This window comes from Rutilus rutilus (assembly GCF_951802725.1).
Source record: "Rutilus rutilus genome assembly, chromosome: 13".
Classification (NCBI taxonomy): Eukaryota; Metazoa; Chordata; class Actinopteri; order Cypriniformes; family Leuciscidae; genus Rutilus; species Rutilus rutilus.
In genome coordinates this window covers 1,782,790-1,805,028 of record NC_140218.1, presented here as the reverse complement: position 1 = coordinate 1,805,028, position 22,239 = coordinate 1,782,790, and the positions used below count along the sequence as shown (strand labels likewise).

Below are 22,239 nucleotides of genomic sequence, written 5' to 3'. Positions count from 1 at the left end.
AACTGGGGAAGTATGATGATATCTATTAGTTAGACGTATTGATGCAATGCAATGTGCAAAAAAAACCAAAAAAACACATTAGGTAGCCTATATTCAGAACAGCAGTTTTGAAACTAGGGTCCGTGGAAATGTTTGGAGAAAAATTACTCTTATTCTAATAAAAAATGTAAAGAAAAAAGAAGATTTAACTAAATTTGATTACAATAATAAAAAAAAAATTTAATATTTGATATATATATATATATATATATATATATATATATATATATATATATACACACACACACACACATACATACACACACACACACACACACACATATATATATATATATATATATATATATACATACACATGATTAGAAGAAATAGATTTTGATTTAAATAATAAACAAATAAAACAAAAACAACATTAAAATGAATGATTTTTTTAAAATAAAATACCATAATAAAATATATTAGTCAGTAGAAAAAATACAATGACGTAATGCAAAAGAAACAAATTACAAATAATATTTTATCACAAAAGTAAAGTTAATCTGTGTCCTCAAATTTCATAAAGAAATCACATGAAATTGTGCATGGAAATCCTGGATAACCTACTACATTTGACAAAATGTGCAGTAAAACTATCCCAGAATGCAATTGACCTTCCATTTGCAGGAAATAACTGAACAAGAAAAATAGTGAAGGTTAGTTTTCAGCTGGAAAAATAACTGGTTTACACCGAGACGATAACGGTATCGCTTTAAAACTTGCAGAGTTTTCAAAAATGTTCATTTTCAGGCCCCAAAACGCTGCTGTTGTGTAAATGAACGGTGAAATGCATTAAAGTTTTCTTTTTTTTGGTTAAAAACGGCATCGTGTGAACGACCCCTAAATGTGCATCATTAACAGGCAGCATTCACAAACAGATGCAGAAGTTTATTAAAGAAGCACGTGGCATAAAAATACTTCTACATAAATACACAAATGTTTGCCAAAAAACACATGTCGGAATAAAAAATGCGTGTATATGTGAAGCGCACCAATCCTTCAATCGCAGGAAACTGAGGATGCTCAGGCACAAATTTTGTTATATATACATTTTATATTCACATAAATCAAGACAAAAACAAATAATTTGAACAACTACTTCAACATCATTTCCTGAGGCTGATAACAGAACGTACAGCATTTCACGAGTTCTGCAAAAGCGTGAGCTTTGTCCGTCTCTATGAACACAATGACCTGATATCACTTATCAGCGTTATATAGATTTATAACTTAAAAACATCAGTCGTCAAAACAGTCCGTTGCCTCGGCAACAGTTACCGCTGTCATCTTAATCTGGTGTCGTTTCTGAAGTCTTATCAACTACAGTCTGATTACCACCAGGAACGTTCTGTGACCCTCACTAGAACAAACACTGCTTTACTTACTTACTGTTTTTGTCTTGTTTCCAGAGCAAATATCGAAAAACTCTTAAATCAAGATGCATTTACTAGATGAGTAAAATGACATAAGATATTATGTCCTGTTTTCTGGGGGAATTAATCAAAATGAAGTGAGTTGATGCTTAAAACAAGCAAAATGATCTGCCAATGGGGTGAAAAAAAAAAAAATCTTAATTCACACAGAAACAACATTATTTTTCTGACCATTGGCAGATCATTTTGCTTGTTTTAAGCATCAACTCACTTCACTTTTATTTATTTCTCCAGAAAACAAGACTTAATATCTTATGTCATTTTAATACTTTAGTGAATGCATCTTGATTTAAGAAATGTTAGATATTTGGACTGGAAACAAGACAAAAAGAGTAAGAAAAGCAGTTTTTGCCGTGTGCTTTTGAGGGCTTCGGTATGAAAGTTTGTTTCCGCCACAGAATAAAACATTTTAAAAGATAATTGCGACTTTTTATCACACAATTGCGAGATATAAAGTCAGAATTGCGTCTTATTTTTTGTTTTTTACCTCAGAATAGTTTATATCACGCAATTGCGACATCATATCATGCAAATCTGACTTTATATCTCCCAATTGCGTATTATAAAGTCAGAATTGCGAGATATAAACATGCGATTCTGAGAAAAAAAGTCAATTTCAAGTATATTTCTCGCAATTGCGACTTTATATCACGTAATTCTGAGATAAAAAGTCAGAATTGTGAGATTAAAAAGTCACAATTCCCTTTTTTATTTTTCACTCAGTGGCGGAAACAAGCTTCCATACTTCGGCGCTACACTAGTGTAACATCTGCACTAATGTGACTTTCACTGGAATAAATGTTACTTGCATCATGCGTGTTCTTCTGGCCTTCAGTTTCGCTTGCATCAGAAGGATCGCATGATGAACTCTGACCTCCGTCGACACATGTTTGACTGGAGTCATGCTGAGCGTCAGTCTCTTGCTGAGCAACACTATCAGCATTTGTGTTTTCATCAGGAAGTCCAGCGATGTTTTGTGAAACAGAAGACTTATAGTCTTCATCAGTGAAGGTCTCAGTGCAGTCCTGACCATCAACATCACCAGAAACCATCATCATTTCTTGCTTTTGGCTGGTTTTAGCCTCCAGAACACTGTTGTGAAGCTCTTCCTTGCCACCGTCATCATCATCATCATCATCATCATCATCATGATGTGTTACTGGCACTTGACTCTCAGTTTCAGCAAGATTCCCATCATCATCTTCAGCGTCTTCCTCCTCCTGGTCACTTCGAAGCTCTCCGTCCTCCAGCTCTTCGTCTTCTGGCACGACTTTTGGCCTCTTGGACACTTCTGAACGCGGTTTATCCGGGGAACTGGAGACACTCGCTCTGGAACGCTCTGAAACCAGAGGAAGAAGGTTGGACGTTTGCTTGCTGCATAATAGCACACAACAAAACATGCTTTTCTTACTCAGTGTTTTTGTCTTGTTTCCAGTCCAAATATCAAACATTCTTAAATCAAGATGCATTTACTAGATGAGTGAAATGATATAAGATATTAAGTCTTGTTTTCTGGGGAAATAAATAAAAATGAAGTGAGTTGATGCTTAAAAACAAGCAAAATGATCTGCCAATGGGGAGAAAAATAATGTTGTTTCTGTTTGAATTAAGATTATTTTTCTGACCCCATTGGCAAGTACATTTTCCTTTCTCCCTCGACCTTTTCAGGAACGCCTGAGTTCCGCCACGGCCAGTAGCACACATCTTCTGCATATAAGTGTGTGTGTGTGTTTCTCCATAAACATCTTTATGGTGAGATAACTCGCAAACGCTATAAACAAATCAAGCCGAGGTTATTGAGGATCTATCCCACATCAACAGCCCTTCATTGGTCTTTATCAGAGATGAACGAGTTACGCCACACAGTTAAAGGAGAAGTTCACTTTCAAAAAAACTTTTGCTGATAATTTACTCACCCCCATGTCATCCAAGATGTCCATGTCTTTCTTTCTTCAGTCGCAAAGAAATTAAGGTTTTTGATGAAAACATTCCAGGATTTCCCCCCATGTAATGGATTCTATTGGGACCCAAACGGTAGAAGGTCCAAATGACAGTTTAAGTGCAGCTTCAAAGGGCTTTAAACGATACCAGATGATGAATAAGGGTCTTATCTAGCGAAACGATCGGTCATTTCCAAAATAAATAAAAAAGTTTAAGTTTTATAAGCACAAATGTTCGCCTTGCTCTGTTCTGTGATGCGCGTTCGTGACGTCACGTAATACGCAATTACGTTGAAAAGGTCACGCTTGAAAAATTTCTGTCCTGAAGAAAATGTTCTTTTTGGCTTTTTAATATTAAAACACCCAGGATACGCACACGAAATGGGCATTTTAAACGATAAACTGACACAAATACATTTGAAAATGTGTATATGGTCCTCCTCCTGCACATTTGTAAACACGTCAAGCGTGACCTTTTCAACGTAACTGCGTATTACGTGACGTCACGAACGCGCATCACAGAACAGAGCAAGGCGAGCGTTTGTGCTTATAAAACTTAAACTTTTTTATTTATTTTGGAAATGACCGATCGTTTCGCTAGATAAGACCCTTATTCATCGTCTGGTATCGTTTAAAGCCCTTTGAAGCTGCACTTAAACTGTCATTTGGACCTTCTACCGTTTGGGTCCCAATAGAATCCATTACATGGGGGGAAATCCTGGAATGTTTTCATCAAAAACCTTAATTTCTTTGCGACTGAAGAAAGAAAGACATGGACATCTTGGATGACATGGGGGTGAGTAAATTATCAGCAAAAGTTTTTTTGAAAGTGAACTTCTCCTTTAACACATGAAGAGAGAGTTTCAGTGGAAGCTTGATCAGAGAGAGAATGAATGAGGTTCATCTCACAGATGCAGGAACTGAGCTTTTTATCATGATTAAACACTCTCTGATGTAATATACTAAAATTTTTTATAAAATATTATAGAAGTGACATTTATCACTGAGAATATTAATAACTACACAATTTTCAGTAAAGTTTTAAACGTAAAATAAGAATAGGGGGAGAATTTTTTTTATTTACAAATGTAAAAATGTTATTGCATACATACGATAATTAATAATATTAATAATATGATTAATTTAAAATAATATTAATTAAATACTGAAAATGTGAAGTAATAAACTTAAAAAGTAAATACACAGGTAGTGTAAATGCAAATAATTTCTCAATTACTTAGAAACCTAAAAAATGTTCCTAATGCAAAATATCATTTTTAATATAATAAATAATAATATATTATTATTTGAACACATCTAATATTCATTAAAGAGTGAAAATGTATAGTAAGTGCAAAAATTATTTAAAGTATTATCTTTAAAAAAGGAAAATAAAATGTAAATAGTGCTGTATAGATATGCAAAAAAAAAAGTATTTAGAAACCTAAAAATGTTCCTCATGCAAAATATAATTAATAATACAATTTATCATGAATAATATATTATTTTAACACTTCTAATATTAATTCAATACTGAACATTTTTAGTAATTGCTAAAATTGTCAAGTATTATCTTTAAAAAAGCAAAATAAGGGGTAAATAATGCTCTATAAAAATGCAAAAATGTTTATAATTGATAAAAAAACAATTAATAATATAAGTTATCATTATGATTAATTAAACATCTCCTATTAATGAAAAACTGATTTTTTTTTTGTAATTGCTAGAATTATTTAAAGTATTAAACTCAACAAAAAAAGTTAAATAAGGAGTAAATAATGCTCTATAAGTATCCACAGTTGTAATGAAAGAAATCTAAAAATGTTCTATAAGCTATTACGGATAAAATATTATGTTAAATACATACATAAAATTAGCAATTACTGCAATTTTAGTAAAATAAGAATGGGGCTAAATATGCTTAATTGCCAAGCAAATTATTCCTTAATTATTAGGAAAAAAATTCAGGTTTCTTATGCAAAATATTATAATTAATAATGTCATTTATAATTGATCATGTTATTTTTAAAACATCTAACATCGAATTAATTAATTAATTAATTAATTAATTAATTAAATAAAAAATATCAATAAACTTTTATCAGCAAAGTACTTGCTTAAATGTCAAAAACTGTTGCACAAAATTATTTAAAAACCTAAGAAAATTCCATATGCAAAATAATTAATAATGCATTTAATATTGAATGAATGAATAAAGCATGTTTTCTGCTTGTGATGTATGATATCCTCCATATGCACATGTGCAGTATTTGTGTGTTTAGTGTTTTGTGTGTTTCGTACCCGGTGTGTGAGCGAGGAACTCCTGACTGTGCTGTTTCAGAACCACAAAGACTTCTGGGTATTCCACGATAGTCTTGTGCATCAGGTTTTCCTGCAGACTTTTCTTCAGGTCAAGCTCCAGAAACCTGCCAAAAACAACACCGACAAATGAAGTCACATTTCAAAACACAGACAAGCATATCTGGAGATTTCAATCAGCCTTTTTAATGATATTTCAATGTTTTCAACATTGATAATTTCCCAAAATTATTTAGGAACCTAAAAATGTTCCTCATGCAAAATATAATAAACAATATAATTTATCATTTATTAATTAGATGTTTCATTATTTTAACACATCTAATGTTAAATACAGAAAATTGGAGCATCAAATCATTATATTAGATTTTTTTTTTCTTAAATGTGTATATTATATTATATTAGATTTGTGTGTATTATCTTAAGTGTGTATATTTAGAATTTGTATTTAGATTTAGTACAGCACTTTGGTCAGTCGTGTGGCTGTTTTTAAATGTGCTTTATGAATGAATTTAACTTGAAACTTGAGACACTGAAGACTGGAGTAATGATATATATATATATATATATATTCACATAGAAAACAGCAGATTTACATCAGAATAATATTTAATAATTTTCACTGTATTTTTGATCAAATAAATGCAGCTTTGGTGAGCAGAAGAGACGTTACCACACTGATTAATCATGAATGTAATTATATTAGTTGTAATATTAATGCATCTCGGTGTTGAAGCTCTTCTCTTCCAGAACATTCCCATGACATCATGTTTGGAGGAACGACAGGAATCTCCATAAACATCAACCGGAGGCTAAAACTCACGGCTGGAAACTCGTTTAACATGAATCAGGAACAGCTTTAACACACACCGAGGCCTTTCACTCTCTCTCTCGTGACATCAGCGAATCCGTCAGGAGTCGAGAGCCTCGTAAATCAGGGATTCGGAATCCGTGAAGAACACAGACGCTTTCATACGCTGTTGATGAACATGCAGGCAACAGATCCTCACACACTCCTTCTGTTTCACAGATCCTCACACACTCCTTCTTTCACAGATCCTCACACACTCCTTCAGTTTTACAGGCCAAAACAAAGAGGCAAAAAAATAAAGCGAAGGAAAACAAGCCGGACCGAGCCTTCAATGAGGAACTCAACTCTCAAAATTCAACTCTCTCAAAAACTCAACTCTCTCAAAACTCAACTGTCAAAAACTCAACTCTCTCAAAACTCAACTGTCAAAAACTCAACTCTCTCAAAAACTCAACTGTCAAAAACTCAACTGTCAAAAACTCAACTGTCAAAAACTCAACTGTCAAAAACTCAACTGTCAAAAACTCAACTGTCAAAAACTCAACTCTCTCAAAACTCAACTCTCTCAAAACTCAACTGTCAAAAACTCAACTCTCTCAAAAACTCAACGGTCAAAAACTCAACGGTCAAAAACTCAACGGTCAAAAACTCAACTCTCTCAAAACTCAACGGTCAAAAACTCAACTCTCTCAAAAACTCAACTCTGTCAAAAACTCAACTGTCAAAAACTCAACTGTCAAAAACTCAACTGTCAAAAACTCAACTCTCTCAAAACTCAACTCTCTCAAAACTTAACTGTCAAAAACTCAACTCTCTCAAAAACTCAACGGTCAAAAACTCAACGGTCAAAAACTCAACTCTCTCAAAACTCAACGGTCAAAAACTCAACGGTCAAAAACTCAACTCTCTCAAAACTCAACTCTCTCAAGACTCAACTCTCTCAAGACTCAACTCTCTCAAGACTCAACTCTCTCAAGACTCAACTCTCTCAAGACTCAACTCTCTCAAGACTCAACTCTCTCAAGACTCAACTCTCTCAAGACTCAACTCTCTCAAGACTCAACTCTCTCAAGACTCAACTCTCTCAAGACTCAACTCTCTCAAGACTCAACTCTCTCAAGACTCAACTCTCTCAAGACTCAACTCTCTCAAGACTCAACTCTCTCAAGACTCAACTCTCTCAAGACTCAACTCTCTCAAGACTCAACTCTCTCAAGACTCAACTCTCTCAAGACTCAACTCTCTCAAGACTCAACTCTCTCAAGACTCAACTCTCTCAAGACTCAACTCTCTCAAGACTCAACTCTCTCAAGACTCAACTCTCTCAAGACTCAACGGTCAAAAACTCAACTCTCTCAAAACTCAACTCTCTCAAAACTCAACTGTCAAAAACTCAACTCTCTCAAAACACAACTGTCAAAAACTCAACTCTCTCAAGACTCAACTCTCTCAAGACTCAACTCTCTCAAGACTCAACTCTCTCAAGACTCAACTCTCTCAAGACTCAACTCTCTCAAGACTCAACTCTCTCAAGACTCAACTCTCTCAAGACTCAACTCTCTCAAGACTCAACTCTCTCAAGACTCAACTCTCTCAAGACTCAACTCTCTCAAGACTCAACTCTCTCAAGACTCAACTCTCTCAAGACTCAACTGTCTCAAAACTCAACTGTCAAAAACTCAACTCTCTCAAAAACTCAACTCTCTCAAAACTCAACGGTCAAAAACTCAACTCTCTCAAAACTCAACTCTCTCAAAACTCAACTGTCAAAAACTCAACTCTCTCAAAACTCAACTGTCAAAAACTCATGTATGAATGGCGCGAATTGAGCATCTGGCGCGTTACGCGCGAATGATTTTATTAGTGCTTTTTGTGCATTCACGCTTTTGACGCGAATTCGCGTCCAGTGTGAACGCACAGTTAAAGGTGCAGCAGTTTAATTAATCTGCTGCTGTGTTTTTAACCAAACAAAGGACAAATAAATTACTCACTGCTCTTGACTAAATAGGCTACCCTTTTCAACTTTACAAAAATATCTATCTATATATAATTGATACAGTAATGAATATGCAGTGCATTACATACAGTGAGGAAAATAAGTATTTGAACACCCTGCTATTTTGCAAGTTCTCCCACTTAGAAATCATGGAGGGGTCTGAAATTGTCATCGTAGGTGCATGTCCACTGTGAGAGACATAATCTAAAAAAAAAATAATCCAGAAATCACAATATATGATTTTTTTTACTATTTATTTGTATGATACAGCTGCAAGTAAGTATTTGAACACCTGAGAAAACCAATGTTAATATTTGGTACAGTAGCCTTTGTTTGCAATTACAGAGGTCAAACGTTTCCTGTAGTTTTTCACCAGGTTTGCACACACTGCAGGAGGGATTTTGGCCCACTCCTCCACACAGATCTTCTCTAGATCAGTCAGGTTTCTGGGCTGTCGCTGAGAAACACGGAGTTTGAGCTCCCTCCAAAGATTCTCTATTGGGTTTAGGTCTGGAGACTGGCTAGGCCACGCCAGAACCTTGATATGCTTCTTACAGAGCCACTTCTTGACATGTGCTGGTTTAAGCAGGGGAACCTTCCGTGCCATGCATGATTTCAAACCATGACGTCTTAGTGTATTACCAACAGTAACCTTGGAAACGGTGGTCCCAGCTCTTTTCAGGTCATTGACCAGCTCCTCCCGTGTAGTTCTGGGCTGATTTCTCACCTTTCTTAGGATCATTGAGACCCCACGAGGTGAGATCTTGCATGGAGCCCCAGTCCGAGGGAGATTGACAGTCATGTTTAGCTTCTTCCATTTTCTAATGATTGCTCCAACAGTGGACCTTTTTTCACCAAGCTGCTTGGCAATTTCCCCGTAGCCCTTTCCAGCCTTGTGGAGGTGTACAATTTTGTCTCTAGTGTCTTTGGACAGCTCTTTGGTCTTGGCCATGTTAGTAGTTGGATTCTTACTGATTGTATGGGGTGGACAGGTGTCTTTATGCAGCTAACGACCTCAAACAGGTGCATCTAATTTAGGATAATAAATGGAGTGGAGGTGGACATTTTAAAGGCAGACTAACAGGTCTTTGAGGGTCAGAATTCTAGCTGATAGACAGGTGTTCAAATACTTATTTGCAGCTGTATCATACAAATAAATAGTTAAAAAATCATATATTGTGATTTCTGGATTTTTTTTTTTTAGATTATGTCTGTCACAGTGGACATGCACCTACGATGACAATTTCAGACCCCTCCATGATTTCCAAGTGGGAGAACTTGCAAAATAGCAGGGTGTTCAAATACTTATTTTCCTCACTGTATATATTTGATGAACAAATTAAGTTTAAATTTAATAAACAACTAATATGATAGATATTCTTTTGGTTTCTCTACCAATACATTTAAAAGTTACAAATGCATGAAATAAAAATTAATTGAAAATTAAAAATACAGGTATCGGTTACGGTATCGGTGAGTACCAAAAATGAAAGTATCGGTATCGGACTCGGTCTGGAAAAAGTGGTATCGGGACATCCCTAGTGTGTGCGTATGTGTCTGTGCGTGTGTGTGTATGTGTCTGTGCGTGTGTGTGTGCGTGTGTGTGTGAGAGTGAGTGAGTGAGTGAGTGAGTGAGTGAGTGAGTGAGTGAGTGAGTGAGAGTGTGTGTGTGTGTGTGTGTGTGTGTGTGTGTGTGTGTGTGTGTGTGTGTGTGTGTGTGTGTGTGTGTTGGAGCACACAAGAGACTCTCAACCACAGGTATGTTTCCATCTTTTAAGTGGAAAACAGTCATTTTAGCCGAGCAACTCCATAATCTGATCTATTTTAATCTTGTTCTTTTGTGCACAAACATTCAATTATAAAAACTAGCGAGCTGTCAGAAAATTCCATTACAGGTTTGTGTGTTTGTGTTTGTGTGTGTGTGTGTGTGTGTGTGTGTGTGTGTGTGTGTGTGTGTGTGTGTGTGTGTGTGTGTGTGTGAGGGAGGTTTAGGGCAGTTTCACTAGCGGTCAAGAGTTCGGAGAATCAAGAGAATTCAAAATTTATTCATTCATTACATTTTATGTATATGTGTATATATATATATATATATATATATATATATATATATATATATAAAAAAATTATTATTTAATAAATTATGTATTACATATTCTAATAATTTAATTATTTATAAACAAATATTAAGACATTTTATTAAATAATAAAATTAAATGTATAAATACATAAAGAAATTATATATAATATAATAAATAATCATATTATATATATAAAAAAATTGTGCATTTATATATTTTTAATTTAAATATTTTAAAAAAGTGTGTGCATATATATATATATATTATTAATATGAAATGTTATTTATTTGCAAAAAGAATAAAATATATTCATTTAAAATGTATAAATGTATAAAATGTATCAATAAAATGTATATGTGTGTGTATATATGTATATTTATTTATTTATTTATTTATTACACACATGTACACAAATTTTATTAAATAACAAAATAAAATATAAATAAGTCCTTAATAAAGCTAAAATAAAAATCATCCGAGGAGGATTAGTCAATATGACGATAATAAATATATTTTATATTATATAATATATAATTTTTCACTCATATTCATGCAATCTCTGAGCTGCATAATTCTTTTTTGTAATGATTATGTCTATCCAATGCTTTTCGCATCAAACAATTGACTGGGTAATTTCTAAGCCAAAATGTATGTGCAATCAATTTGTGATTAATTCGATTAAAAATGAATGACAGAAAACACTGAAGCCACTGATCCAGGATCAGCTCAGGCTCAAACGCGTCTCTGACAGGAAAACAAAATCATCTCTGACGAGTCCCGAAGCGATAAAACTGCGTAACTCCGGGGGAATTTATGAGCAGTGATGTCATTCCCATAAAGCATTTTGTGTCGATTTCATACAAGGAGGAATAAATCAAGGAGAGGGTTTCAGCCAATCGAAAGCCTCCGTTCTCTCCGGGTACGTTTAAGTTCTTACCAAAGACACTATAAAACACACACATCACTCAAGTGGCATTTACAAGGACAGGAAGCCGAAAACACACGTCACATGCTAAGATTAGGCCTAAAGTGATGAGAACATCAACAGAATCTTGATAAACAACAGGTTTACACGCATCCAAGGTCAAAAACACCTTATTTATGACGCACAGCAACTCTTTTCTTACAGGGTCTGAAACGCTTCGATCAAAGATTCAGTCTCTCTAAGCCCCGCCTCTCTGAGAGCTGCTCTGTTGTGATTGGTCAGAAAGCAAACACTCATTATCATATCTGAATCTCAGTGATACGAACAGTAACGATGGCGTGGGTTTTACCGTATCAATCTCATCAAAGTGGATTTGCTTTAGCAGCAGAAAACAGCTTTTGATTTGACTGCTAAAATATGGAATTTTTACACCAAATTTGATTTATTTGGTCTTTATTTGAGAGATTCTTGCTTAATTAAACATGCAACATAATCTGGTCACTTTCTGGAACCCAATAAACACTCCACACACTCTAAAAATTGCTGATTGTTTCAACACATTGGTCAGACCCAACCGTTGGTTTAAAATGTGAAATAAAATGTTAACCTAACGATTGGGTTTGTCTGTATTTAATCCAAACATGGGTTGAAACAACCCAGCATTTTTTCAGAGTGCAGAGATGCGACAGAAGAACCATTTTCGGTTCCACAAAGAACCTTTCAGTGATCAGCTTCTAAAAGAGCCATGTTCTATTAGTGTGAAGAACGTTTAATAATCCATTTCCACTATAAAGAACTGTGTGTGCGATGGAAAGCTTTCCTGGCGCTTGCAACGCCAAGGTCATGGGTTCCATTCCCAGGGAGAGCAAGAACTGATAAGATGTAAATGTGTACCTTCACGTCAGACAGACAGACAGATAGAGAGATAGAGATAGAGAGTAAAGAGATAGATAGAGAGACAGATAGAGAGATAGATAGAGAGATAGATAGAGAGATAGAGAGTAAAGAGATAGAGAGATATATAGAGAGACAGATAGAGAGATAGATAGAGAGATAGATAGAGATAGATAGATAGAGATAGAGAGTAAAGAGATAGATAGAGAGACAGATAGAGAGATAGATAGAGAGATAGATAGAGAGATAGATAGATAGAGATAGAGAGTAAAGAGATAGAGAGATATATAGAGAGACAGATAGAGAGACAGATAGAGAGATAGATAGAGAGAGATAGAGAGTAAAGAGATAGATAGAGAGACAGATAGAGAGATAGATAGAGAGATAGATAGATAGATAGATAGATAGATAGATAGATAGAGAGTAAAGAGATAGAGAGATAGATAGAGAGAGATAGAGAGTAAAGAGATATATAGAGAGATAGACAGATAAATAGATAGATAGATAGATAGAGAGATAGAGAGTAAAGAGATAGATAGAGAGATAGAGAGAGATAGAGAGTAAAGAGATAGATAGAGAGATAGATAGAGAGATAGACAGATAAATACCGGTAGATAGATAGATAGAGAGAGATAGAGAGTAAAGAGATAGATAGAGAGAGAGATAGATAGAGAGATAGACAGATAGACAGATAGATAGAGAGATAGAGAGTAAAGAGATAGATAGAGAGATAGACCGATAAATAGATAGATAGATAGAGAGAGATAGAGAGTAAAGAGATAGATAGAGAGATAGATAGAGAGATAGAGAGAGAGATAGAGAGTAAAGAGATAGATAGAGAGATAGAGAGATAGAGAGAGTAAAGAGATAGATAGAGAGATAGATAGAGAGATAGAGAGATAGACAGATAAATAGATAGATAGATAGAGAGAGATAGAGAGTAAAGAGATAGATAGAGAGAGAGATAGATAGAGAGATAGACAGATAGATAGAGAGAGATAGAGAGTAAAGAGATAGATAGAGAGATAGATAGATAGATAGAGAGAGATAGATAGATAGATAGAGAGAGAGAGATAGATAGACAGATAGATAGATAGAGAGAGAGAGATAGATAGAGAGAGAGATAGATAGACAGATAGATAGATAGAGAGAGATAGATAGATAGAGAGAGAGATAGATAGAGATAGATAGATAGATAGAGAGATAGATAGATAGATAGAGAGAGAGATAGATAGACAGATAGATAGATAGAGAGAGATAGATAGATAGATAGAGAGATAGATAGAGATAGATAGATAGATAGATAGATAGAGAGATAGATAGAAAGAGATAGAGAGTAAAGAGATAGATAGAGAGAGATAGATAGATAGATAGAGAGAGAGAGAGAGAGAGAGAGAGAGAGAGAGAGAGAGAGAGAGAGAGAGAGAGAGTCTCTCACCTGAGAGAGTTGTGTTGTTGCTCTGCCTTCAGGAACGCTCTGATCTCCTCACGAGGGCTGTGGACGTAGAGCTTTAACCTGGAAACACACGCGCGTGAGATCAGACAAACTCTGCAAACACACACATCCTGCAACATCACACTAGGACTGCACTATATATCACAACGATATGAATATCACAACGGCTTGCAATAACTGGAGTCATGAACTAAAGACGAAGAGAAAATCCCTCACTCTCTCGGCTGAATAACTTCTGTAGCTTTAATAAAGAATCAGGATATATATATAATTCACACAGTGAAGACTAAGCAGTGTTTTAGTTTTACATTTGATTATTCAGTTTGTGTTGTTTAATAACCCTAATGTAGGATAACCTGAACCTGTGGTTTACTGATGTTCACTGGCAGAAGTTTAGGGGTGTTTTCTTGTCACTAAATGAATGTGAAACACATCTGTAGGTTATATCATTTTAAAGATAATTTAAGTTTATTTTACACACTTTAAGCATTATCGTATCAAATATCACATTATTTAATGAGTTATCGCATATCGCATTTTTCTTCAATATCGTGCAGCCCTACATCATACTGTTGTGTGTGTGTGTGTGTGTGTGTGTGTGTGAGACGTAGTTAGGCACTTTCTGAAGGTGGTGACGTGTGTGTGTGTGTGTGTGTGTGTGTGTGTGTGTGTGTGTGTGTGTGTGTGTGTGACGTAGTTAGGCACTTTCTGAAGGTGGTGACGTGTGTGTGTGTGTGTGTGTGTGTGTGTGTGTGACGTAGTTAGGCACTTTCTGAAGGTGGTGACGTGTGTGTGTGTGTGTGTGTGTGTGTGTGTGTGTGACGTAGTTAGGCACTTTCTGAAGGTGGTGACGTGTGTGTGTGTCTGTGTGTGTGTGACGTAGTTAGGCACTTTCTGAAGGTGGTGACGTGTGTGTGTGTGTGTGTGTGTGTGTGTGTGTGACGTAGTTAGGCACTTTCTGAAGGTGGTGACGTGTGTGTGTGTGTGTGTGTGTGTGTGACGTAGTTAGGCACTTTCTGAAGGTGGTGACGTGTGTGTGTGTGTGTGTGTGTGTGTGACGTAGTTAGGCACTTTCTGAAGGTGGTGACGTGTGTGTGTGTGTGTGTGTGTGTGTGTGTGTGTGACGTAGTTAGGCACTTTCTGAAGGTGGTGACGTGTGTGTGTGTGTGTGTGTGTGTGTGTGACGTAGTTAGGCACTTTCTGAAGGTGGTGACGTGTGTGTGTGTGTGTGTGTGTGTGTGACGTAGTTAGGCACTTTCTGAAGGTGGTGACGTGTGTGTGTGTGTGTGTGTGTGTGTGTGTGTGACGTAGTTAGGCACTTTCTGAAGGTGGTGACGTGTGTGTGTGTGTGTGTGTGTGTGTGTGTGTGTGTGTGTGACGTAGTTAGGCACTTTCTGAAGGTGGTGACGTGTGTGTGTGTGTGTGTGTGTGTGTGTGTGTGTGTGTGTGTGTGACGTAGTTAGGCACTTTCTGAAGGTGGTGACGTGTGTGTGTGTGTGTGTGTGACGTAGTTAGGCACTTTCTGAAGGTGGTGACGTGTGTGTGTGTGTGTGTGTGTGTGTGTGTGTGTGTGTGTGACGTAGTTAGGCACTTTCTGAAGGTGGTGACGTGTGTGTGTGTGTGTGTGTGTGTGTGTGTGTGCGTGACGTAGTTAGGCACTTTCTGAAGGTGGTGACGTGTGTGTGTGTGTGTGTGTGTGTGTGTGTGTGTGTGTGTGTGTGTGTGTGTGTGTGTGTGTGTGTGTGTGTGTGCGTGACGTAGTTAGGCACTTTCTGAAGGTGGTGACGTGTGTGTTTGGAAGGAAAGACGTGTAAAGAGAAAAACAGGCACGACACATTTTACTGATATAACGCGAGTAACACTGGACACACATTAATAAAGGTTGGATTTCATGTCGACTCTATTGGTGAATATATACGTCATGCCTGATAAGACTAACTAGCTGGTTTGGTAAGACTCATTTGACTGAATTTACACTTCTCGTGATCTTAAAACTCGCCTCTGCTGAAATGTTTAAAATGAGATAAATATCAATTATGCCTAAATATGAATTAAATATTCAAATGTAGAAGTTGTAAGGCCTGATGAAACCCAAATTGTTATTTTTGTACCATTTACATTTTTTTGGATTACGATTTAATGGTTAAATTACATTTTACTAATAAAAATTATATATAATTAATTGAAATCATGTAATAAATACAATTTAACAAAAATGTACATTTTTAGGGCCCTATTTTTTTTCCAAAATTCTTTTTACTGGATTCTGTTTTAATGCTTACACTAAAGTTTTACAAATCATGACACGCATATAATAACAATTATATTTTAAAATTATATACAACAATTTATTTCATTTTGATTTATTTCATTTTATTTTAACGATTTATTTAATAAATTGAATTGAAAAAACTTTAACAATTTAATTATATATTTCTATTTTAGGGCCCAATGACAAGTTATAATTTTTCTGAAAATTCTTTTATGCAAACATAAATTTAAATATATTCACACATACAACCACACATTTTCTGGATTTATGATTTGAATAATTAGCATTATTTAAGAGTTTTCATCACGGCACTGTTACTCTAATGTGGAAAATAGTCTGAATAGAGAATAAGAATATGCATCCAAACTCTTGACCGCGAGTGAAACTGCCCTAAACCTCACACACACACACACACACACACCAGTGTCCGGCAGCTCAACCCGCAGTGACGCCTCTCCATTGTGTTCCTGAAGCTGATGGTTATCTTGATAAAACCCATCATTCACTTCAACCCATTACTGGAGCCGAACCCGCCAGTGTTGATCAGCGGAGGATCCAAAGCACACAAACACACTCGTGTGGAAGCGTGGAACATGTCCTGACAGCCGATTCCTGACACCGAAACAATGCATTCGCTGCTCTCGAGGTTGCGTAACAAGCGGAGACGACGGGGAAAAAGGGTTTGGACGTGATGCTGAATCATTCAAACACACTCTGCTCTGGAAAAAGTTCATTCGATGTTTTCCAGACACAATTAACTCTCATCTATACTCCCAGAAAGACCAGCAGAGATATGGAGTCTCATTTACAAAATACATTATTCACACTTATTCACAGAATTCATATTCACAAAATACTAAAATGCACATCCATGGAAAACACAGTTCATCAATACACTAGTATGCTTGCACATTTCTTAATGTTTCTGCAAACACAAATGGATTGTTTGATCTGCTTCTGCAAAAAAGAAATCGTCGTGTGTGTGTGTGTGTGTGTGGATCACATTCTTTTCAGCCAATCAGATGCGAGTTTTCAATCTAATCACAATACGCTCAACGCTGTGACTCAAGAAGCATAAATGTGCATGAGTGTTTATAACAACATCAAGCCTTTCCTAATGTTAGACTTCATTATAAAAAATATAATAAAATAAATAAATAAATAAATAAATAAATAAATAAATAAATAAAATAAAATAAAAAAATCACAAAAAATTCTGTATTTTGTGATTATGAATTATGAGCAGCGTTATTTTGATATAATTTTTTGAATTGTTTTTATTTTTATTTTATTTTTTTAGGTTTATTGTTTAAAAGTTTAGGCCAAGTTTTACATCACTTTAAATGAAATTAAAAACGTTACATCAAATGAAAAATAATGTATATATAATATATATCTATATATATTATTTTATTTCAAGTAACGGAAATCTTTTTTTATGGTTTTAGTTTGCTATAATAACCCTGATTATGAGTTTGTAAATTGCAAATATTTAAAGCAAGATATTGAAACAAACTTCACGATTCGATTTTATTTCGATTCACAAGCTTATGATTCGATTCAGTTCCAAGTTTTGGAGATAACTAGCGGTTAGCTCAGCCTCAGTCGCCCACAGATGCATACGGCACTCAACATGTCAAACACTTCAAGCCGTATTCTGATAGCTCTAAATCTGCAGGTCTTCCCGTAGTCGTGTGTGTCGCGTTCTTTAACGTGAAGCCAAACCCCCTCATGGAAAAAGAACGCGTCGTGTTTACAACTGTGACAACGGGCGCTTATTAGGATCAACTACACGCTGGATTTTCAGTAAGTGAAGTTCACGGCTCCATTGCTGCAGAAAACTTGCACTACGTTCTTGGTTTGATAATATATTAGAAGCACGGCGATCTGTTATCATAGGGACATCGACTTTACACGAACTGTGATTGGACGGTTCTTGGCCAATGAAAGCTGCGATGAAGTATGAAGAATAAAGGTTCTTCCCCATGTTAATCAGAGTGTTTGTCCTAACCAGCCGCGACGGCGACACGCGACGACTCTATTTCAGAAACGGTTTCTATTTCTCTGCGACGTCGCGCTGGAACAACAAACACAGAGTGTGGCGATGATAATCTCAGGTGCTGTTTATGTGCTTTATTTAATGTTAAAAGCGTGTCATGTGACTCTGAATATCATTTAGTGCTCCAGCTTTGTAGCTGTAAAAGCAACAGTGGATAATTCACCTCAGATCTTGAAATTAAACAAATGGAAACAAGAACGTTCAAACTGTGAACAAACAAGTGTATTCTGTGACAAAGATTGTTTTAGTACCTCAGTAGCCTGTGTATTTGAATAATATTTAAATGGTGTAATATTTGTGAATTTGATTATGTAGCGACTTATCCATTTTCTTGCGAGTGCCGTCAAGATTACGCTCTGGTGCCGCGAGACTCCGCCCACACGCTGTTCTGATTGACTGACTCCACCCACACGCTGTTCTGATTGACTGACTCCACCCACACGCTGTTCTGATTGGCTGACTCAGCCCACACACTGTTCTGATTGACTGACTCCACCCACACGCTGTTCTGATTGACTGACTCCACCCACACGCTGTTCTGATTGGCTGACTCCGCCCACACGCTGTTCTGATTGGCTGACTCCGCCCACACGCTGTTCTGATTGACTGACTCCGCCCACACGCTGTTCTGATTGACTGACTCCCCCCACACGCTGTTCTGATTGACTGACTCCGCCCACACGCTGTTCTGATTGACTGACTCCCCCCACACGCTGTTCTGATTGACTGACTCCGCCCACACGCTGTTCTGATTGACTGACTCCCCCCACACGCTGTTCTGATTGGCTGACTCCGCCCACACGCTGTTCTGATTGGCTGACTCCGCCCACACGCTGTTCTGATTGACTGACTCCCCCCACACGCTGTTCTGATTGACTGACTCCGCCCACACGCTGTTCTGATTGACTGACTCCCCCCACACGCTGTTCTGATTGACTGACTCCGCCCACACGCTGTTCTGATTGACTGACTCCACCCACACGCTGTTCTGATTGGCTGACTCCGCCCACACGCTGTTCTGATTGGCTGACTCCGCCCACACTGTTCTGATTGGCTGACTCCGCCCACACGCTGTTCTGATTGACTGACTCCCCCCACACGCTGTTCTGATTGGCTGACTCCGCCCACACGCTGTTCTGATTGACTGACTCCCCCCACACGCTGTTCTGATTGGCTGACTCCGCCCACACGCTGTTCTGATTGACTGACTCCCCCCACACGCTGTTCTGATTGACTGACTCCGCCCACACGCTGTTCTGATTGACTGACTCCCCCCACACGCTGTTCTGATTGACTGACTCTGCCCACACGCTGTTCTGATTGACTGACTCCACCCACACGCTGTTCTGATTGGCTGACTCCGCCCACACGCTGTTCTGATTGGCTGACTCCGCCCACACTGTTCTGATTGGCTGACTCCGCCCACACGCTGTTCTGATTGGCTGTGGGTTTTGATTTATTTTTTACGCATCTCGCAGCCGCATCGCATCTAGTGTGGACAGACAAATTATTTGTCGCTGGAATCTTATCACAGCGCGTCTGGTTAGGACACGGTGTTAGGGTTACTTTAAACACACATTAAAGAGTGTCAAAGCAGTATTTATCATTATAAAGTTGACCATTTGAAAGCTGAGACTATGTTTCCAAGTAACAATTACGATTTATTGGATGAGAGGCGCTACAAAGTTTTGTTCATTCATAGACTGAAAACAGTATAGACTAAAAGATCGATTCTTGGGATTTAAGAATAGATTTCGGTTCATCGAAAGAGAATCGATTCAGATCGAGAAATCTATATTTTTAACCCAGCCCTAGCAAATAAATAATCTTAGCTTACACATTTGTGAATCATATATTTTAAATAAATTAATTTTGAGACTATGTTAACTCCATACAGAGAAGACCATCAAGTGTAGATGAGAAATCAGCACTAGACCAGCAACAGTCTCTAGAGCCGAGTAACACCAGGGACGGGTATTAATACCTTTACTTTACTTCTTAAAGATGATACTCCACCACTTTAAGCGACTCGTCTGCACACGTTTAATGAGCTACTGTTATATAATCACATGAATCGGCACTGATCTCTGGGGTAAAACTGTTGAACGTCAGCGTTGGATTTCACAATTTACAAATCTATCAAAACTCTCCCTGAAAGATGCCTTGAATCATGAGCAAGTCATCCAAGAGACGCCCAACTCTGTTCTAGTGTTGATTCTGTGGCCTATTATCACAGTGTAAAGAGTTTATTTCTAACTCCAGACCACAGCTTCATTTCTGCATTTACGCTCCAGCTGAACTCCGTGGTCTGAATAAAAGGGTGGACGTTTTTATCTGCAAGTCATAATAATGATAATAATAATAATGTGCTGACCCAAATGGCTCTAAAACCGTTCCATGAAGAAACAATCGCCACTTTCATCATTATGTGGAGAAGTTACTTTTTTCCCCCTGGCAGTCGGTCATAAGTATACTCAGAGAACTGACAAAAAGAGCCAGACACAATCTCACTGACTGACAATGCTGCGCTCATGCCACATTTCAGCTGTAAAAACTCATCGAGATTACATCAGAAATGAGATGCAGGCGACAAGAAATGTGCAAACGCCAGATGTGTGTGGAGATCCACGAGACCTGCGTGTTTTAAAACGGCGTCTTCTCACCGGTCGACGTCCAGCCAGAGCAATGTTAAATCACTGTCAGTATTCATGACTCATTGTCTACACACGTGCATTTTCTGCAGTTTGAGCTCGTCTTAATGGTTCAAAACTATTTTGAAGTAAAGTACTTTAAGGAATATAAAGTAATCAGGGTTCGTACAGACACTGTACAATTAAATTCCAGGACTTTCAAGGACTTTTCAAGCACTACTTTTTTGGTTTTCAAGGACTATAATCAGAGATCTCACTTAATAAACAATATCTTTATTATCTTTTAAATTCTAAAAAAGGGCAAATAGATAAACAAAAATAACTAATAAAACAAAATGGTACAAATAAAGTGCAACACAAGCAATGACTGCGGTGACTTTAACCACTGAAAGGATATTATGACAAAGATATCGCTTTCCTTATTCAATTTTATTCTTATTATTTTTCTCCCATGAATATGTGATTAACTTGAAAATGAAAGATGTATCATATACTTGGATATTAATGAGCAATATCACACTCATATCCATGAGAAATGGCTCTATATCTACATCAGACGGGTTGCAGCGTTAATATTGTGTGAAAAGATTGTTTTATCAATAATATTAAACACTAATTTCACATATATTGTCTTTCAATAATTCAAGTAGCTTTTCATAAATATCATAAAGTTTAAGGGTTTTCCAGGACTTAAATAAAAAAAAGTCAAATTCAAGAACTTTAAGCATTTTAAGCACCTTGTACGAACCGTTAATATTATTAATCAGCTCTCCTGTCCGCATGTTGAGTGAGAGCAGAGATGAAATGCAGATAAAAACAGTAAAAAGCAAACTCAGATTACACAAACCTGCACTAACACACAGGGCCCTATCTCGCACCCAGTGCAATTGACTTTGTACAGCGACGCATGTTTCATTCCTATTTTGCACCCGCGCACAGCGGACTTTTCCCTCCACAGACGCACGTCGGTAAATTAGGGAATGAACTTGCGCTCCCGGGGGCGGTTCAGGGAAAAGAGGAGGCGTGTTCCGGCGCAAACGTTCCCTGGTGCTATTTTGCAGTTTCAGAAAACAATTCCGCCACTGATCAGGAGAAACCTCGTCTAAAGTCAGTGGCGCGTTATTCAGATGCTATTTTAAGAGCGCATGCTTGGCCATAATGTAGCGTGTGCACAACACACACACACTTTCCTTCTCTCATCTACACAGACGCAGCAGTTTTCATTTTTGCAAATCATACATTATTACAAGGAAAAATATTCCACACGAGGGAAATCATTGTGGTGTCCATGAAGATGTGAAAGAATAGGCATAAATCTAGCTTACACATTTACCCAAATTATCATACGCCTGTTTAACCGAAGCTAATC

General features: G+C 37.0%; 1 protein-coding gene across 2 annotated transcripts in view; it reads right to left on the bottom strand.

Moving 5' to 3' along the window:
* Positions 1-582: 582 nt before the first annotated feature.
* Positions 583-22,239, bottom strand: part of znhit6 (zinc finger HIT-type containing 6) — a 41,463-nt gene continuing 19,806 nt past the window's right edge. The window contains exons 8-11 of one of the 2 annotated variants that reach the window (XR_014629590.1): positions 13,871-13,948; positions 5,711-5,835; positions 1,681-2,808; positions 584-1,577 (exon numbers count right to left, since the gene is read on the bottom strand). Coding sequence is in view for 1 of the 2 variants with exons in the window: in XM_084428551.1 (XP_084284677.1) it covers positions 2,222-2,808; positions 5,711-5,835; positions 13,871-13,948 (790 nt within the window). In the remaining variant the exon portion in view is untranslated. Of the gene's footprint in view, positions 2,809-5,710; positions 5,836-13,870; positions 13,949-22,239 lie in introns of both variants that reach the window. The other variant, XM_084428551.1, reaches the window with a different exon arrangement.